The 16304-nt window shown below is 39.7% G+C and overlaps 1 protein-coding gene across 12 annotated transcripts in view; it reads left to right on the top strand.

The window, feature by feature from the left end:
* Positions 1 to 16304, top strand: part of rapgef2b (Rap guanine nucleotide exchange factor 2b) — a 135774-nt gene that overhangs the window by 106020 nt on the left and 13450 nt on the right. For 8 of the 12 annotated variants that reach the window (XM_058797256.1, XM_058797259.1, XM_058797264.1 and 5 more), the window contains 16 exons: positions 3104 to 3240; positions 3957 to 4115; positions 5464 to 5616; positions 6390 to 6554; positions 6636 to 6743; positions 6832 to 7035; positions 8348 to 8456; positions 8649 to 8925; positions 9931 to 10088; positions 10516 to 10530; positions 11163 to 11403; positions 11504 to 11890; positions 12011 to 12222; positions 14183 to 14306; positions 14715 to 14738; positions 15688 to 15911. In XM_058797256.1, coding sequence (XP_058653239.1) covers positions 3104 to 3240; positions 3957 to 4115; positions 5464 to 5616; positions 6390 to 6554; positions 6636 to 6743; positions 6832 to 7035; positions 8348 to 8456; positions 8649 to 8925; positions 9931 to 10088; positions 10516 to 10530; positions 11163 to 11403; positions 11504 to 11890; positions 12011 to 12222; positions 14183 to 14306; positions 14715 to 14738; positions 15688 to 15911 — 2697 coding nt within the window. The remainder of the gene's footprint in view (positions 1 to 3103; positions 3241 to 3956; positions 4116 to 5463; positions 5617 to 6389; positions 6555 to 6635; positions 6744 to 6831; positions 7036 to 8347; positions 8457 to 8648; positions 8926 to 9930; positions 10089 to 10515; positions 10531 to 11162; positions 11404 to 11503; positions 11891 to 12010; positions 12223 to 14182; positions 14307 to 14714; positions 14739 to 15687; positions 15912 to 16304) is intronic. The other 4 variants (XM_058797255.1, XM_058797263.1, XM_058797261.1 and 1 more) reach the window with 2 other exon arrangements.

Here is a 16304-nt window from a genome sequence, read left to right as displayed (position 1 = left end):
CTACGCATCAAATACATAAATTTGGAAGGCAGCAGAAACGAATGATAAATGGTTCTGTGACTGTTTTATTTTGACTTCCATTAAAAAAAAAAAAAAAAAAAAAGACTAAATCTGTTCATTTTAATAAACCCCCCTGGGAAGTGTATGGCTGTGATGGTGGCAGATTTTTACCACCGCGGTGGTAATGGAGCAACTACCGCCGGTGGCGTGGTGTTGTGTATATTTATATATAGAGGTGCTGGTCATATAATTAGAATATCATCAAAAAGTTGATTTATTTCACTAATTCCATTCAAAAAGTGAAACTTGTATATTATATTCATTCATTACACACAGACTGATATATTTCAAATGTTTATTTCTTTTAATTTTGATGATTAGAGCTTACAGCTCATGAAAGTCAAAAATCAGTATCTCAAAATATTAGAATATTACTTAAGACCAATACAAAGAAAGGATTTTTAGAAATCTTGGCCAACTGAAAAGTATGAAAATGAAAAAGTATGAGCATGTACAGCACTCAATACTTAGTTGGGGCTCCTTTTGCCTGAATTACTGCAGCAATGCGGCGTGGCATGGAGTCGATCAGTCTGTGGCACTGCTCAGGTGTTATGAGAGCCCAGGTTGCTGTGATAGTGGCCTTCAGCTCATCTGCATTGTTGGGTCTGGTGTCTCTCATCTTCCTCTTGACAATACCCCATAGATTTTCTATGGGGTTAAGGTCAGGCGAGTTTGCTGGCCAATTAAGAACAGGGATACCATGGTCCTTAAACCAGATACTGGTTGCTTTGGCACTGTGTGCAGGTGCCAAGTCCTGTTGGAAAATGAAATCTGCATCTCCATAAAGTTGGTCAGCAACGGGAAGCATGAAGTGCTCTAAAACTTCCTGGTATACGGTTGCGTTGACCTTGGACCTCAGAAAACACAGTGGACCAACACCAGCAGATGACATGGCACCCCAAACCATCACTGACTGTGGAAACTTTACACTGGACCTCAAGCAACGTGGATTGTGTGCCTCTCCTCTCTTCCTCCAGACTCTGGGACCCTGATTTCCAAAGGAAAATTTCATCAGGGAACATAACTTTGGACCACTCAGCAGCAGTCCAGTCCTTTTTGTCTTTAGCCCAGGCGAGACGCTTCTGACGCTGTCTGTTATTCAAGAGTGGCTTGACACAAGGAATGCGACAGCTGAAACCCATGTCTTGCATACGTCTGTGCGTAGTAGTTCTTGAAGCACTGACTCCAGCTGCCGTCCACTCTTTGTGAATCTCCCCCACATTTTTGAATGGGTTTTGTTTCACAATCCTCTCCAGGGTGCGGTTATCCCTATTGCTTGTACACTTTTTTCTACCACATATTTTCCTTCCCTTCGCCTCTCTATTAATGTGCTTGGACACAGAGCTCTGTGAACAGCCAGCCTCTTTTGCAATGACCTTTTGTGTCTTGCCCTCCTTGTGCAACGTGTCAATGGTCGTCTTTTGGACAACTGTCAAGTCAGCAGTCTTCCCCATGATTGTGTAGCCTACAGAACTAGACTGAGAGACCATTTAAAGGCCTTTGCAGGTGTTTTGAGTTAATTAGCTGATTAGAGTGTGGCACCAGGTGTCTTCAATATTGAACCTTTTCACAATATTCTAATTTTCTGAGATACTGAATTTGGGATTTTCCTTAGTTGTCAGTTATAATCATCAAAATTAAAAGAAATAAACATTTGAAATATATCAGTCTGTGTGTAATGAATGAATATAATATACAAGTTTCACTTTTTGAATGGAATTAGTGAAATAAATCAACTTTTTGATGATATTCTAATTATATGACCAGCACCTGTATAATTCTGAATCGCAAAAATAAATAAATGAGGCTCAATCATCTATTAACAAACGTGCGTGTTTACTTTAGCACTTCCGTCAGTGAACACTCAGCCTGCAAAACACTAAAATAAATATCAAAGAAATAATACAGTTAAATAGGAAAGTAGCCTTAAATAAGAAACTTAAATGCACCCTGTCTACCTCACACGAGCAGCGCGGCGAGAACCCATTATAATCAGTGATGCTGTCTACACTAGATGTGGCGCGATACAACACGACAAATCCCTCACAGTAAACTGCCTCGTCCTATTTATGATGTACTGACACAAAGTTCAAATGTCCTGTAGACAGACTCAACCTGTTGTGCTGTGACACGGCGTCCGGTTTAGACACGGTTCACTGTTCCCCCACCAAGCGTTACCTCCTCGCCTGCACGCGCTCTGTGGAATAGGAATCGTGGCGTATGTTGCCACATTACTTGTTAGCATCTTCCATTTACCGCTGTCTCGTTCGTATTTGACCAGTTTGGAGAAAGCCTCACCAATACAAACCTGACCAGATCACATGAACTTGAAAACGCTTGTACAAACGCGGATGGGTGACATGAATGGAAATGATTCCAGATCGGCGATGTAGTATTTGGTTTCCCAAAAAGATCCATCGCTCATCACAAAATAAATTTGCTAAATGCAAAATAAACTATTTTCCTGCGCTCAAACCTGCCAATCTAAAGGAAATGACGTGCATGGCGTAATTAGTGAATTAGCATAGATTTATAGTCTAAATAAAACAATCTGCAACTGTATATTATTACACTTGTATAGAAAACTTTGTATTATGCTTGTTATAGAGTGTGTGACATCACGTACACTACTGCCGGTGGCAATAGACAACCGCGGTGACAACCGACCATCGCGGTGATGCAGTTGTCACAGCAACCGTCACAGCCCTAGGGAAGTGTCCATAATTTTAGAAATTATATTCTGTTTAGTTCTTGGTTACTGTGCAAATGGATTTTGTCATGTATAATATGTCCTGTATATTGCATAGCGGGATTAGCTGGTTCTCAGAAATAGCTTCGTATTAATAATGCATTTGATGCTTGGTTGCTGTTATTTTTATAGCCTTGGAAAGAATGTTTTTCCATTCTCCATGTGGGAAAAACAAACTGCATCTGATAGAGGGAACAAATATCAATGAGAGACTTTCAAAGACTATCTCTAAAAAGTATCTCACTTAGTCTTAAATGTGACTTACACTTCTTGTTTCTCACCCTGTTTCTTCAGAGCAACTGTTGGAGTTCATGCACCAGCTACCGGCCTTTGCCAACATGACTATGTCTGTCAGGAGGGAGCTTTGTGCTGTCATGGTGTTCGCTGTGGTGGAACGGGCCGGCACAGTCGTCCTTAATGATGGCGAAGAGGTCGGTCAGACTTACCAAGACATGAGACAGTAGCATTAGCCTTTATATGAAGCGTTAGTTTAACCTTTAACCTATATGTGTGACCCAGTACATACGCTGCACTTTTTCTGCATCAATAGCTGTTAGTCTAGCTTTTTATACTAATCCCATTTTAGTTCTTTCTTTAACCCTAATCCTCTCTCTTTTTAGATGTTATGTCATTCACATTTAACCTTTCACCAGCTTTCACTTCAGTCTCATGCTAATCTTGATTCTGTGGCTTTGCTTACACATACTGCCATCTCTCACCTCCCTTTCGTCACAGCCAATCAGCCATTCAGCTTCTGCACTGTTAAACCTGAATGGATGCCAGCATTCAGCATCTTGAGATTGCAAGATGCCCGCGGTACAGCGGGAATCACTTATCTCCTTATCTCAGTATTGACATGCCAAAAAGGACCATTTTCCCCCCTAATGCATCCATACAATTGAAAGCAGGACAGAGCTCGAGGCTTGTACAGTTCAATGTGATGACATGTTCTCCACTGTTATCAATGCTCAAAAAAAAGAGAAAAAGCAGCATCAAGTAATTAGGTTGCCTGTGCACAAGTTTTGTATTTTACCACAAAGGTTTATAATACAAACTGACAGTGATTTAAATTGTAATACAACATTAAAAATAAACCGTATGTCCTCCTTTGTCTTACTGTTAACTTGTCATTGTACCTTTATTGTAGCTGGACTCGTGGTCTGTGATTCTGAATGGCTCAGTGGAGGTGACGCACCCAGATGGCCGGACGGAAATCCTGTGCATGGGCAACAGCTTCGGTGTGTCCCCCACCATGGAGAAAGAGTACATGAAAGGGGTGATGAAGACCAAGGTGGATGACTGCCAGGTGAGTCAGCCTTCCAGAATCTGCCAAAAAAAGAATTTCACATTGTATCTGATAGCATAGTTTCATTGTGTAGAGACAATTAAGCCTATTTTTGTATTCTGAGATCATCAGATCTGTGAAGAATATAATTTGGCAAAACCATCTTATGATGTGTCATGTATGTGTAATAAAAACAAAAATGTAATGTTATAAAATGTGTAATGTAATAAAAAAAAAACTATATCCCTCCAAAAAATTTATTAACAAAATGAACATTTGCATCATAACATTTTCTGTAAAAAATAATCTCCAGATAGTTAAATGTATTGATGCAATAAACTTTATGCAGATTTTACTTATATTTTTGATAGCAATACAAATATTTTTTGCATTAAATGAATTTACTTGTAATTGTAATACAAATAATATCTCAATGCAAATTATGTAAAGCTTTATTTTAGGTTTATATAGATTTTTGATCAAATAAAAAAATTAAGAAGAATGTCTCTTATCCCTGCCCAACCTATTTTAGCTGTTTGCAATAGACGCTTTTCCACTGTCGGGTCAGTGCTTTAAACGGGCCGGGCGGGGCTAATAGCCTTGGACCTGTAGCTCCGAGCCCAAAATCACTCGGCGTTTCCACCCTTTGAGCCAGAAGCTCCGCAGCGCTTCACTAAAACCCACCCTTACACGCCTCTCTGGAACAACGTCACGCAACCCCGTCATTTCACCAACAAAGAGAAGTTATCAGAAAACTAATCAGAAATAAATCACTGGAACTAGCGAGATCACAAAACCAACATGATCAGAGTGGCCGTTTGTTTGCATTTTTTGTTGTTTACTTAAAGATTTAAATCCATAAGCATCAATGTTTTACCAGTTTTACAATAATAAGTGATACATTGATCATAATGAATTAATTTGTCAGGACTGAAAATTAATCACAGAAATAAAGTGGTATTTACCGTTATTACACAAAAGAAAGAAGGAACATACTTCAGTCGCGCCAGTTTCAGTTTTTTGTTGTCACAGTATACATCACATTTAGAAAGAATCCCCCCCCCCCCATTATCCTATATAATTTATGACATAACGTGGAGTTAAATATGAACATCAGACAGTCAGGCATAAAATATGTTACTAAATAAATAAACGACTGTGATAGCCTATATTTGTCTGATTTCTTTCAAGCAGTCGTACCATGTTTACTAAATTTAGCAATAATGAAATCTTGTCTCTGTTTCAATGCACTGCTGTAATTATTATGGGGAAATAATTTTAAAATACTGCTGCATCTTAAAAGTGATTTACTTTCGCCTCTCGGTTTGTGTCTGCTTGCTCACTTTTGCTCTCGTTTTCTCTCTGTCAGTTTGTTTGCATAGCACAGCAAGATTACTGCTGTATCCTTAACCAAGTGGAGAAAAACATGCAGAAGGTGGAAGAGGAGGGTGAGATTGTGATGGTGAAGGAACACCGTGAGCTTGACCGCACAGGCACCAGAAAAGGACACATTGTCATCAAGGTGAGAACCCAACTCAGAATGAGTGTGACAATTTTGTATTTTTCACACCCAGAGGTAAAGAAATGTTCAGAAACGGAAAAAAAGCTACCTGGTCTCATGACGAAAACGTACCTCTGGGAACCTTTTTGCAAGATGTGAAATACATACCAATAAGTACATATCACTGAATTGGGGGTGGGGGACTAATCCTCTTTAGCGCTACCCAGTGGACGTTTCACATCGAATATTTCACGAAACGTACTTGGCTGTACGTATTTTGCATCTTGGGAAAAAGTTCCCAGAGGTACCTTTTCGTCATGAGACCAGGTTGCAAAAAGACAGTTCCCAACTAGAGAATTGTAATTTTCACACAAATCATTTCTCAGATAGCTCACATCAAGATTTAATACTTAATTGCAATTCTATTTTGTTGCACTTTGGCCAAAATAAATATTTTATTTGAGTTGTGAGTTTGCAGTCTGAATTGAATCCAATGAGAATGTGCCACATGCAAAAACTGTGTTCTATAGGAAACATTGACTCACACTCTCGATTGACATGGCATTTGCCCTGATTTACACAAATAGCCATTTACTGATTCCTAAACATGGAAATATGCTTAGCACAGTAGAGGCATATATGGACTGAATATCAAATGTGTTTCATGAGTCCAATATCTTGATTGGAGTGGAGGGAAATTTGTCCAACAACAGTGAAACTTGATTAAAAATGCACTGTTTGGTGTCCTTTAAAGAGCATTTTTTTATTTTTATTTTTTTTATTTTTTTTTTCAGGGCACACCAGAGCGTCTTACCATGCACCTTGTAGAAGAGCATTCGGTGGTGGACCCCACCTACATTGAGGACTTCCTGCTTACCTACCGCACCTTCCTGCCAAGCCCCATGGTGGTAGGCAAGAAACTGTTGGAGTGGTTCCATGACCCCAGCCTCAGGGACAAGGTACATAGACACTCTTATGTAAGCACTTAAGTCAATCAGTGTTCGATGAGATGAGTGATTAGTAACATTATATGTCATCAGGTTACACGGGTAGTCTTGCTGTGGGTGAACAATCACTTCAACGACTTTGAGGGTGACTCTGCAATGACACATTTTCTTGAGGAGTTCGAGTACAATCTGGAGAGAGAGGTCAGTTGTGTGCAATAAAACCTATGATTTCTTGGTGATCTTCAGTGTCGACTGCAAAAATCTCATGAAATGCCTCTCTTTGAACCAGAAAATGTGTGGGCACCTAAGACTGTTAAACATAGCATGTGCTGCCAAAGCTAAGCTGCGGGTGGTGACCCTGACCAAACCCTCGAGGGAATCACCCCTGTCTTTCACCCTGCTGGGGGGTTCAGAGAAGGGCTTTCGCATTTTCATTGACAGCGTGGAGCCTGGCAGCAAAGCTGCAGAGGCTGGCCTTAAACGAGGAGATCAGGTAATGTCACACCAGCACCATACAGGATCTGAAGTAGGCTACAGAAATAGTTGTAGTTGTTAAATTGACACTGTAATAGCAGCTTGCTGTGGTATTAGCAACATTAATAGTAGTTGTGGGACTGGAAGTGGGAAACATTGTGCGAGAACATTTGTGATTGCCGTTGTCAAGTGGTAAAGCGGTTAGTCACAGCACTGAGAGCATACTGCTCGAAATCATGAAGAAGAGCTAAAACCTCATCTTATGATTTTGTTTCCATTCAGTCTGTCGTTCAAAGGTAAAAGCACACACATCTCAGCCTGTAAACTTGTTCTGTAGTCTAAATATGTCTACCACACGTCTTCCCTCCTTCACACAAGCGGAAAATGTGATTTCAGATGAATAGAGTGTCACACTGTTTCCTTTTGCCCTTCACTCACTGCGGTATTTGGCTCATAAAGCTGTTTAATGAGTTGCTATCTATTTGCCCTCCGAACCACACGAGGATTGTGATTGTTCAGAATGCTAATCAGCTGATGCTTGGCCGTTTTGAAATTATTGACAATAACTGTCCGCTTAGCCAATTAACAGATGTGGTAGTTCCCCTTGCATCAGTCAACAGCTTTGACAATGGATAAGCAATTTGTTGCCAAGTTTAATATTGTGTAGAATAAGTTTCCATTTAATTTATTTTGTGTTGTCTATCCATCCATCCATCTATCTATCTATCTATCTATCTATCTATCTATCTATCTATCTATCTATCTATCTATCTATCTATCTATCTATCTATCTATCTATCTATCTATCTATCTATCTATCTATCTATCTATCTATCTATCTATCTATCTATCTATCTATCTATCTATTAGTGCTGTCAATCAAATAAAAAAGTAACTAATTAATTGCACATTTTGCAATAATTTCATTTTCAATCTTCAAATGAATGTAGAAACAACAGAAAGATTGTATATTCTTAATATTTGTTAAATATTTTTTTAGGACCAAAGGTGCTTAATTAAATATAGATGAATCCTTAAAGCTACAGATGTTATTGATTTTCCTATTTTTCTTTTGTTCTTTGATTAATAGACATAACAGCAGCTGGGTTATTAGGTTATTTGGCTGCTAATACTTTAAGAGCAAACTCGCATTCACTCAGCATACCTCACCTCACTGAGAGAATTTTATGAAGTGACGTAATACCACAAACTGCTCTCTGTGTGCTGAAAGCAGACAATACTGAAATAAAACATTGTGTTTTAAGTATATTTATCAACTGTTCCAGCTGCAATGTTGATTGAGATTTTGGATTTTCATCTTTTTTTCCCAGATACTAGAGGTCAATGGACAAAACTTCGAAAATGTGCCGTTATCCAAAGCCAACGAGATTCTCAAAAACAACACGCACCTGTCCATTACTGTGAAAACCAATCTCTTAGGTAAGTTACACTAGCTCAAATGACCACAGCTGCACAGTCATTTAGACCCAACACAAATTGCCTGTCAGCTCTCTTTCCTCTTCAGTAGGGGAAAATGTAGCTGTAGTTCATTTTGTAAGGCTGTTTGTTGCTTGAAAATGTCTGATGGAATTGTTAAACTCATTTTCTCTGTGTCATGTTCCCTGCTCTTAGTGTTTAAGGAGCTACTGGCCAGGCCTGACCAGGACCAGGAGCTAGAACAGGAGGAGGAGCCAGACAGGAAGAACGGGGCACCTCACATCCCCAAAATCGGGGACATTAAGAAAGCCAGCCGCTACTCCATCCCTGACTTGGCTGTGGATGTGGAGCAGGTCATGGGTCTTGAGAAAGCTAGTAAGAAAGCCAAGGCCAACACCGTAGGTGGCAGAAACAAGCTGAAGAAGATCTTTGACAAGACACTGACCAGTATTCTTCCACCCAAACCTTACAAGTAAGCTGAGCTTGATGCATGAAAGCTCTCTTGGGCTGCATTTACACTGCAGGTCTTGATGACCAATTCCGATTTTGTGACTATATCCGATTTTTTGGACGACGTGCTTACATTTCTTTTAAAAGTGACCCGTATCCGAAGTGTGCATTTTACACTGCACTTGGTGAAACAAGCCAAAAATAGCATATGACATCACAAATCAATTTGAATAGTACATTGAGTTTAATTTATTGACATGGAATTCATATAGAAACGTTTTTAATGCAATAGTTACATCTATACATCAAAATAATTATATATCCTAGTACAATTCTTCAGGACAGTGATGTACGCAGCTCCGCTGAAAGCTTGTGAGTGGAATAATACTCAGGTGGTAGAAGCATGTCATCGTCTGTGTTTTTTTAGTAATTAAAACCAAATGCGTTCATCAGTGATTGTATATCAAAGGCAGGGATATGTTTGTGTGCATTTTATTTTGTGATTTCAATGGAACGAACGGGACTGAAGCGCTCGTCCGTGCACAAGCCGTAACTGATAACAGCAGCAACGAGCACTCAGCGTGATTTCAAAAGCAACACATTTCAGCGTCAAATCGCCTTTTATTTAACACAAACGAACAAAATTAATACTCTGCTACTCAACTAAAGATGTTTCATTTTTTACAGGTTTTTTGTACCGCAAAATGTTTAAAAAAAAATCACTTTTCAATGACGTAGGAGTCGCATTTACAGGGGAATATCCAATCTGACCACTTACACGGCAGGCGCAAATGCACGTATCTGATTCAGATCTGATTTATTTCCACATATGAATGAGGCCTGAAACCGATCGGAGAATATCGGAATCCATGTGATTTTTTTTCCTGCTTACACGGCCGTGGGCCATATCCGATCTGTACCACATGGGAGGACAAAATCGGAATTGGGTCACTTGAACCATGCAGTGTAAATGCGGCCTTGGTGATTTGGTTCCCTGTGGTGTATAACTCTTCTGGTATGTTCACAGTGACGTTGGCGTGGGACAGTCCCAGGATGACAGCATTGTGGGGCTAAAGCAGTCAAAGCAGATCCCTCCTGCTCTTCCTGTCAGTGGAAACCTTTCATCAAGCAACCCTGACCTGCTGCAGTCACACCATCGCATACTCGACTTCAACAACCAGCCTGGTAAGACACTTAATTTGGTTTAGCAAAGCAAGCCATTTTACTGCATTAACATCCATGCTGGTTCTGAAACAACAATCTAATCAACCACTCTCATGCTAGGGTTAGGTCTAGGGGTTAAGGTTAGACTGTGGCTTTAGGTTGGTCTTAACTCTCTCAATTCCTTAGTGATAGGGTTAGCCAATAATCATTTGATCCAAGAATTTGTTCTACTACTGTAAGTTAGACAGCCTTCTTAAGAGAGATCAGTTTTTGAGTCAGAACAGATTTTGAGTCAGTAAATAAAGGCAGCTGAGATCTTTACATGAATAGTTTAGATATATTCTGTGCACTTACCTTTAGGGCATCTACAGAACATTTCACAGATGTTTAATCTCAGTGCATGCATATTTAATAAGATGCTCATGCTGTCCTGAATGTCCTCTTTCAGAAGCAGTCTCTATAAGTAAGTATTTGATCTTGTCCTTTTAGAGGTTCCTCAACTACTTTCATTTTCCTAATCACAATCTTCTCAGGGCATTTCTCTGCTTTGACATTAATTGTGATATCCAAATTTATGTAGAACAAAATTTGGTGGTACTCAATCAGGTCTTAATCTATAAACACTATGCATTTGGTGGGATTCATTAAAATTATTTTGTTAATTGAATGTTGTTCACTGATTCATGTTGCTTTCACACTAGAGGTTTTGTTGCATTATGAATTTGATTGACCTTGAAGGTTGATTTGTTTGCTTGTTGTGAAGGTGTCTTCTGAGCATGCATATACACCAAGAAAAATGTACAAAAAGCTCCTGTTTATAGTTTAAAGTCAATAGGGTAAAGTCATGATGTAGAGATAATGCATAAATTAATTACACTGGTAATTAATCCACAAGTGGATTACTTCTTGATTGTCCAAAACTCTAGTTCAGATTCTGATTTAAACATACCAAGTGTGAAAGTGACAGTTCAGTAGTAGTGTAAAATGATAATGGGTAACATAAGTGGTTTTCCACCTAGATAAAGACTATATATTTGGGTGTTGGTTAATGAAAGAGTTAAGTATGTGGGCTCAAGCCATTCCTCTGTTCTTTAGACATGTCAGACCAGGTATTGAGAGTGTTCAAGGCAGACCAGCAAAGTCGATACATCATGATTGGGAAGGACACCACAGCAAAAGAAGTCGTAGCTCAGGCCATCCGAGAGTTTGCCTTGACCGCTGCCCCTGAAGCATATTCGTTGTGTGAGGTGTCAGTCACTCCTGAGGGTGTCATCAAGCAGCGGCGACTCCCTGAGCAACTCTCCAAACTGGCCGATAGGATCCAGCTGAGTGGCAGGTGCTGCCTTAGAGCCCTTGTGGCCATTATGTTCAATTTTCTGTAGTATTTTGGTGTCAGATCACTCAGAACATCCGTTGACCTCTTGTTTAATATGTAGGTACTACCTGAAAAGCAACATGGAGACGGAGACACTGTGCTCAGATGAAGATGCCCAGGAACTACTACGGGAGAGCCAAATCAGCCTTCTGCAGCTTAGCACGGTGGAAGTGGCAACCCAGCTGTCTATGCGCGCCTTTGAGCTGTTCTGTGCCATCGAGCCCACCGAGTACATCGATGACCTGTTTAAGCTGAAAACTCGCCTAACCGGGCCCCCCAGCCTCAAGCTCTTTGAGGAGGCCATCAATCGTGAGACCTTCTGGGTAGCCACGGAGGTGGTGCGTGAGCCCAACCAGCTCAAACGCATGAAGATCGTCAAGCACTTCATTAAGATCGCACTGCATTGCCGCGAGTGCAAGAACTTCAACTCCATGTTTGCCATCATCAGGTAGAATGAGTCTTCATTTTAAGAAGCAAAAAAAAAAATTAAGTGTTAAATTGAAGACCTCTTATGTATGTTTTATTTTTTGGAGTCCCAACTAACAATGACATTGTGTGTTTTTTCCAGTGGTCTGAACTTGGCACCAGTGTCCAGACTGAGAGGCACATGGGAGAAGTTGCCCAGTAAATATGAGAAGCTGTTTAGTGATCTTCAAGACCTTTTTGATCCCTCCAGGAATATGGCAAAGTACCGGAATCTTCTAAACAGCCAAAACCTGCAGCCACCCATCATCCCACTTTTCCCTGTAATCAAGAAGGATCTCACCTTCCTGCATGAAGGTAAGACAGTAGTAGGTGATGACATAATATATAATACCCGTATTTGTTTATTATTGAACCGCCTAGATTTTGGGAGGTTTTTTTTGTTGTTGTAATAATAGTGAAGTAAATTGATTTCCTTTAGATAAAATCAGGGCTCTCAAGTCTCACGCAATCGGAGTGAGACTCACACATTTCAACCAGTTCACACGCTCTCACGCCACACCTTGTATTTCTCACGCTGAGAAGGGATAACTTGTCCCGCTACAATTACTATACAATATACAGTATATACCATTAATAGATGAGGGAATACTGAGGTAAGTTTTCTGCCGAGTTCATAGTTCTCTCGACTCTGTAGTTATAGAGTTAAATGCCACCTACCAGCCACTCAGAAATTATGGTGTTGTTGTTTCCGTTTAAATTACGCGATTCTGCCGCAAGTGGGTTCGTTACTAAGCAACATGGATGCGCACGCACATGGAGTGTAAGTTGGAAGAGAAAGATCGGATGAATGCTGTAGGTAACCCCTTCATTGATTTTTTTCGATTTTAAGATTCCTCTACGAAATCACTTGCCTGTGAAAAGATAGTGAGAGGAGAGCTGATGTTGGGGAATATAGCCTAGCCAAATTCACGCTAAAGTATTACTGATGCAGTCAAAAAAAATACATTTAAATTTTTTTTAAAAACTCTCCAACTGCTTTGCAACCAGAAGCTTTGGCTTCCTGAAAGGAAAGTACTAGAGATGTTATAACAGTTGGTGAATCTGATAAAAGACAGACAAATTAATCCAAATAAAATAAGTTGTTTTACATATTTAAAAAAGGATCAAAAATACATGTGTGTGTGTGTGTGTGTGTGAGAAATAGAGAGAGAGAGAGAGAGAGAGAGAGAACACATTTCAGCTTATGATTTTATTTTTTTCTGTTGTGTTTGTTGCACATCTTGATGACAGGGGTAGGGGGCTCCCATATAAAGCACTAAGGCTTCCCCAAATCCAAATTCAGATGCAGTGTGTTTTCCATGGTGGGTTTGAACAAAACCAAAACTAGAAACAGTTTGGCTCTGGATGGAACGCTATTATCATGACAGTGCTTTATATGGGAGTCCTCTACCACTGTCATCAGGCATCAAAATGTGCAACAAACATTTACAACAGAAAAAAAGAAACATAAGCTGAAATGTGTTCTCTCTCTCTCTCTCTCTCTCTCACACACACACACACAGTTTGACATACATGCTCAGGGTAAGTACTGTAATGTATATGTGTACAGTATGTACATTGAGTACTGCTGTTCAGTTGGCTCGTTTGAGGCAAAATGTATTTTTATTTTTGATACATTTGTATTTTTAAATACATAAATCTTTTTATTTTATTAGAATGAATTTGTCTTTCATCAGATTTACCAAATGTTATAACTTCTATTTGTGCTGGTCAATTATGAACAATAGGTAAAATTGAACTGCTAGCAAAAACTTGGGTGCTGCAAATATTTGAGTTGCTCCTCCCCTTTGACTTGCCCCTCCCCTTTAAGTGACCCCTCCCCTAATCTCACTCCAAACTTTTGCTATAACTTGAGAGCCCTGTAAAATGGCTTTCTCAAAGCTTCCTTCCAAGTCCGAAAAGTCCTTTTATTGAAACTAAACTACAAAAATGACTCATTCTGATCTCCTGCAACTTCCATCAGATAGATGAAATATATGACATATATGATAGATGAATACATAACCATCCACATTTGTCAATGATGCATTTTCTTGGCTTTGTGTAGCACCTACATACCCTTCTTAAGTTTGTTTCAGATTCTGTTTAATTTTAAGAGTTTGTATGGTGCATTTAATGCAAGCTTTGTGTCTTAAAGGCACAGCTGCAAAAACTGAGTTTGAAATATGACTGCTTTGACACACACTTCACCATTTCAAGTTGACCCAGTTATAAAATTGTATGACATGAGCCTTTCCTTTATTGTTCACTCTAGGAAATGACTCGAAGGTGGATGGTTTGGTGAACTTTGAGAAACTGCGGATGATTGCTAAAGAGATCAGACATGTAGGCCGAATGGCAGCTGTAAACATGGACCCTGCTCTGATGTTCAGAACCAGGTGAGTGCGTTTGTGTTCTAACTGCTACAATGACATCTTTGCCCTTCTTTCAGGCTGGATTCTTCACACCACTGAGTAGCTTTTAGTGCCCACTCACTGCGATGTGTACAGCTCTCACCTCACGCTTCCACACACAGACCTTTTCCGAAGGTTTTTTGCTATGTTGAAGTGATGTTTATGTACGAGACAGTTAAACCATTTTGTATGTTACACTCTTGTCTGCATTATTGTCAGAGAAGTTAGTGTCTCTCTTTTGGGCTCTGGTGCACCTCACCTTAGTACCCTTGGTCTGTTTCTCCTCATCTAAGTGTGTCTCCTCTCTTTCTCTCATGGGCTTTCTCTCCCCCATTTCTCTCTTTGTCCACCCTCTCTGCCCCACGCTTCACTATTCATGGCTCTCCCTTACAGGAAGAAGAAATGGAGGAGTTTAGGGTGAGTATGGTGAACTCTCACCTTTGGCCTCATGTGTGACCCTTCTTTTAATTTGGGCTGGCTCTTCACCATCCATTATTTTTCATTTCCTGGTTCATTTGAGAATGCTTCTTCTTTGACGGATCCCATCCAAGCATTTGACCGCCATCACTTTTGCTACTCAGGGTCATTGAATACACTCACCTCATTCTAAAATACATCCTAATGTTTCTGTTGTATAATTACCATAGATTTTGAATGTTTCACAAACATGACCCCACTAGTATGCATGAATTTATTTACAGTTGTTTGGTTCCTGCTCATTGATTAATTTGATAGCCCATGATCCATTTTTAGCAAAAGTGATTTAACGTGCCCCTTCCAGCTGAACTACTTACAATAGTTGCACGCCTTCTACTAAGTATTTGCAGTTTTGTGCAAGTTTTTTTTTTTTTTTTTTGTACTTTTTATTTTCTTTAGTTTAAACTAATAATTATTTTATTAGTTTAAAAATTGTGATTAGTAATATGCGTGGATTCAAACACAACCCTCTATAAGAAATTTTATAAACCTAATATCAAAAGACTAATGATGCTAGTGGTGCAGAAATTACACATTTCACCTTTAAACATAAAATAAATAGTTGGGGAGAAAAAACAGTTCAAGAAAATACTGTGAAAAACACCAAGAAAAAATATGACCAAAAATAATGACAGTTTTTTTTTTTTTTTCCCAAATGTCATGCAAAGTTTAAGTACTCTACTTCTGTTGTTTTATTTAACATCCAGTTTTTATTTAACTGCCTGATTGGCTGAGATGTGAAATGCATGGAATGTTTGGATTGTTTTGAAGCTGCAAGGAATGCAACTTATTGCATGTCAAAGAGAGACTGCATCTGATCCTGCATCAGCATATTACCTACTATTAAAGTCAGCCCGCATCTTTAACTATAATACTCGTGTGCGTTTAGGTCACTCAGTCAGGGCAGTGCCAATGCGGCCGTCCTGGATGTAACCCAGACGGGTGGGCACAAGAAGCGGGTCAGACGGAGTTCCTTCCTCAATGCCAAGAAACTGTACGAGGACGCACAGATGGCACGCAAGGTCAAACAATACCTGTCCAACCTCACCCTGGAGACGAATGAGGAGAGCTTGCAGACACTCTCAATTCAGTGTGAGCCTTCAGTCAACACATGTGAGTAGCGTGCAAACACACACACATTCGTTTTTGTGAAAAGTGGAGACTCTCCATAGGCGTAATGGCTTTTATACTGTACAAACTGTATGTGCTATTGCCCTACACCAACCCTACACCTAAACCTACCCCTTACAGGAAACTTTATGCATTTTTAGATTTTCAAAAAAACACCATTTAGTATGGAACATAGGCAGTGTCCTCATAAACCACCTTCAAATTGTAATACCTCTGTCATACCCATGTCATTATACAAATTTTGTCCCCGTAAACCACAAAAACCAGTACACACACACACACACAATTATAAATAGGTGAATCCACAGGAAACAACACTGGCATGTGATCAGGAACACCACAGACATTTACCTCACATTAAACAGCTGCACACTC

Source organism: Onychostoma macrolepis, chromosome 14, assembly GCF_012432095.1.
Source record: "Onychostoma macrolepis isolate SWU-2019 chromosome 14, ASM1243209v1, whole genome shotgun sequence".
Classification (NCBI taxonomy): Eukaryota; Metazoa; Chordata; class Actinopteri; order Cypriniformes; family Cyprinidae; genus Onychostoma; species Onychostoma macrolepis.
This window is presented reverse-complemented; position numbering and strand designations above follow the sequence as displayed.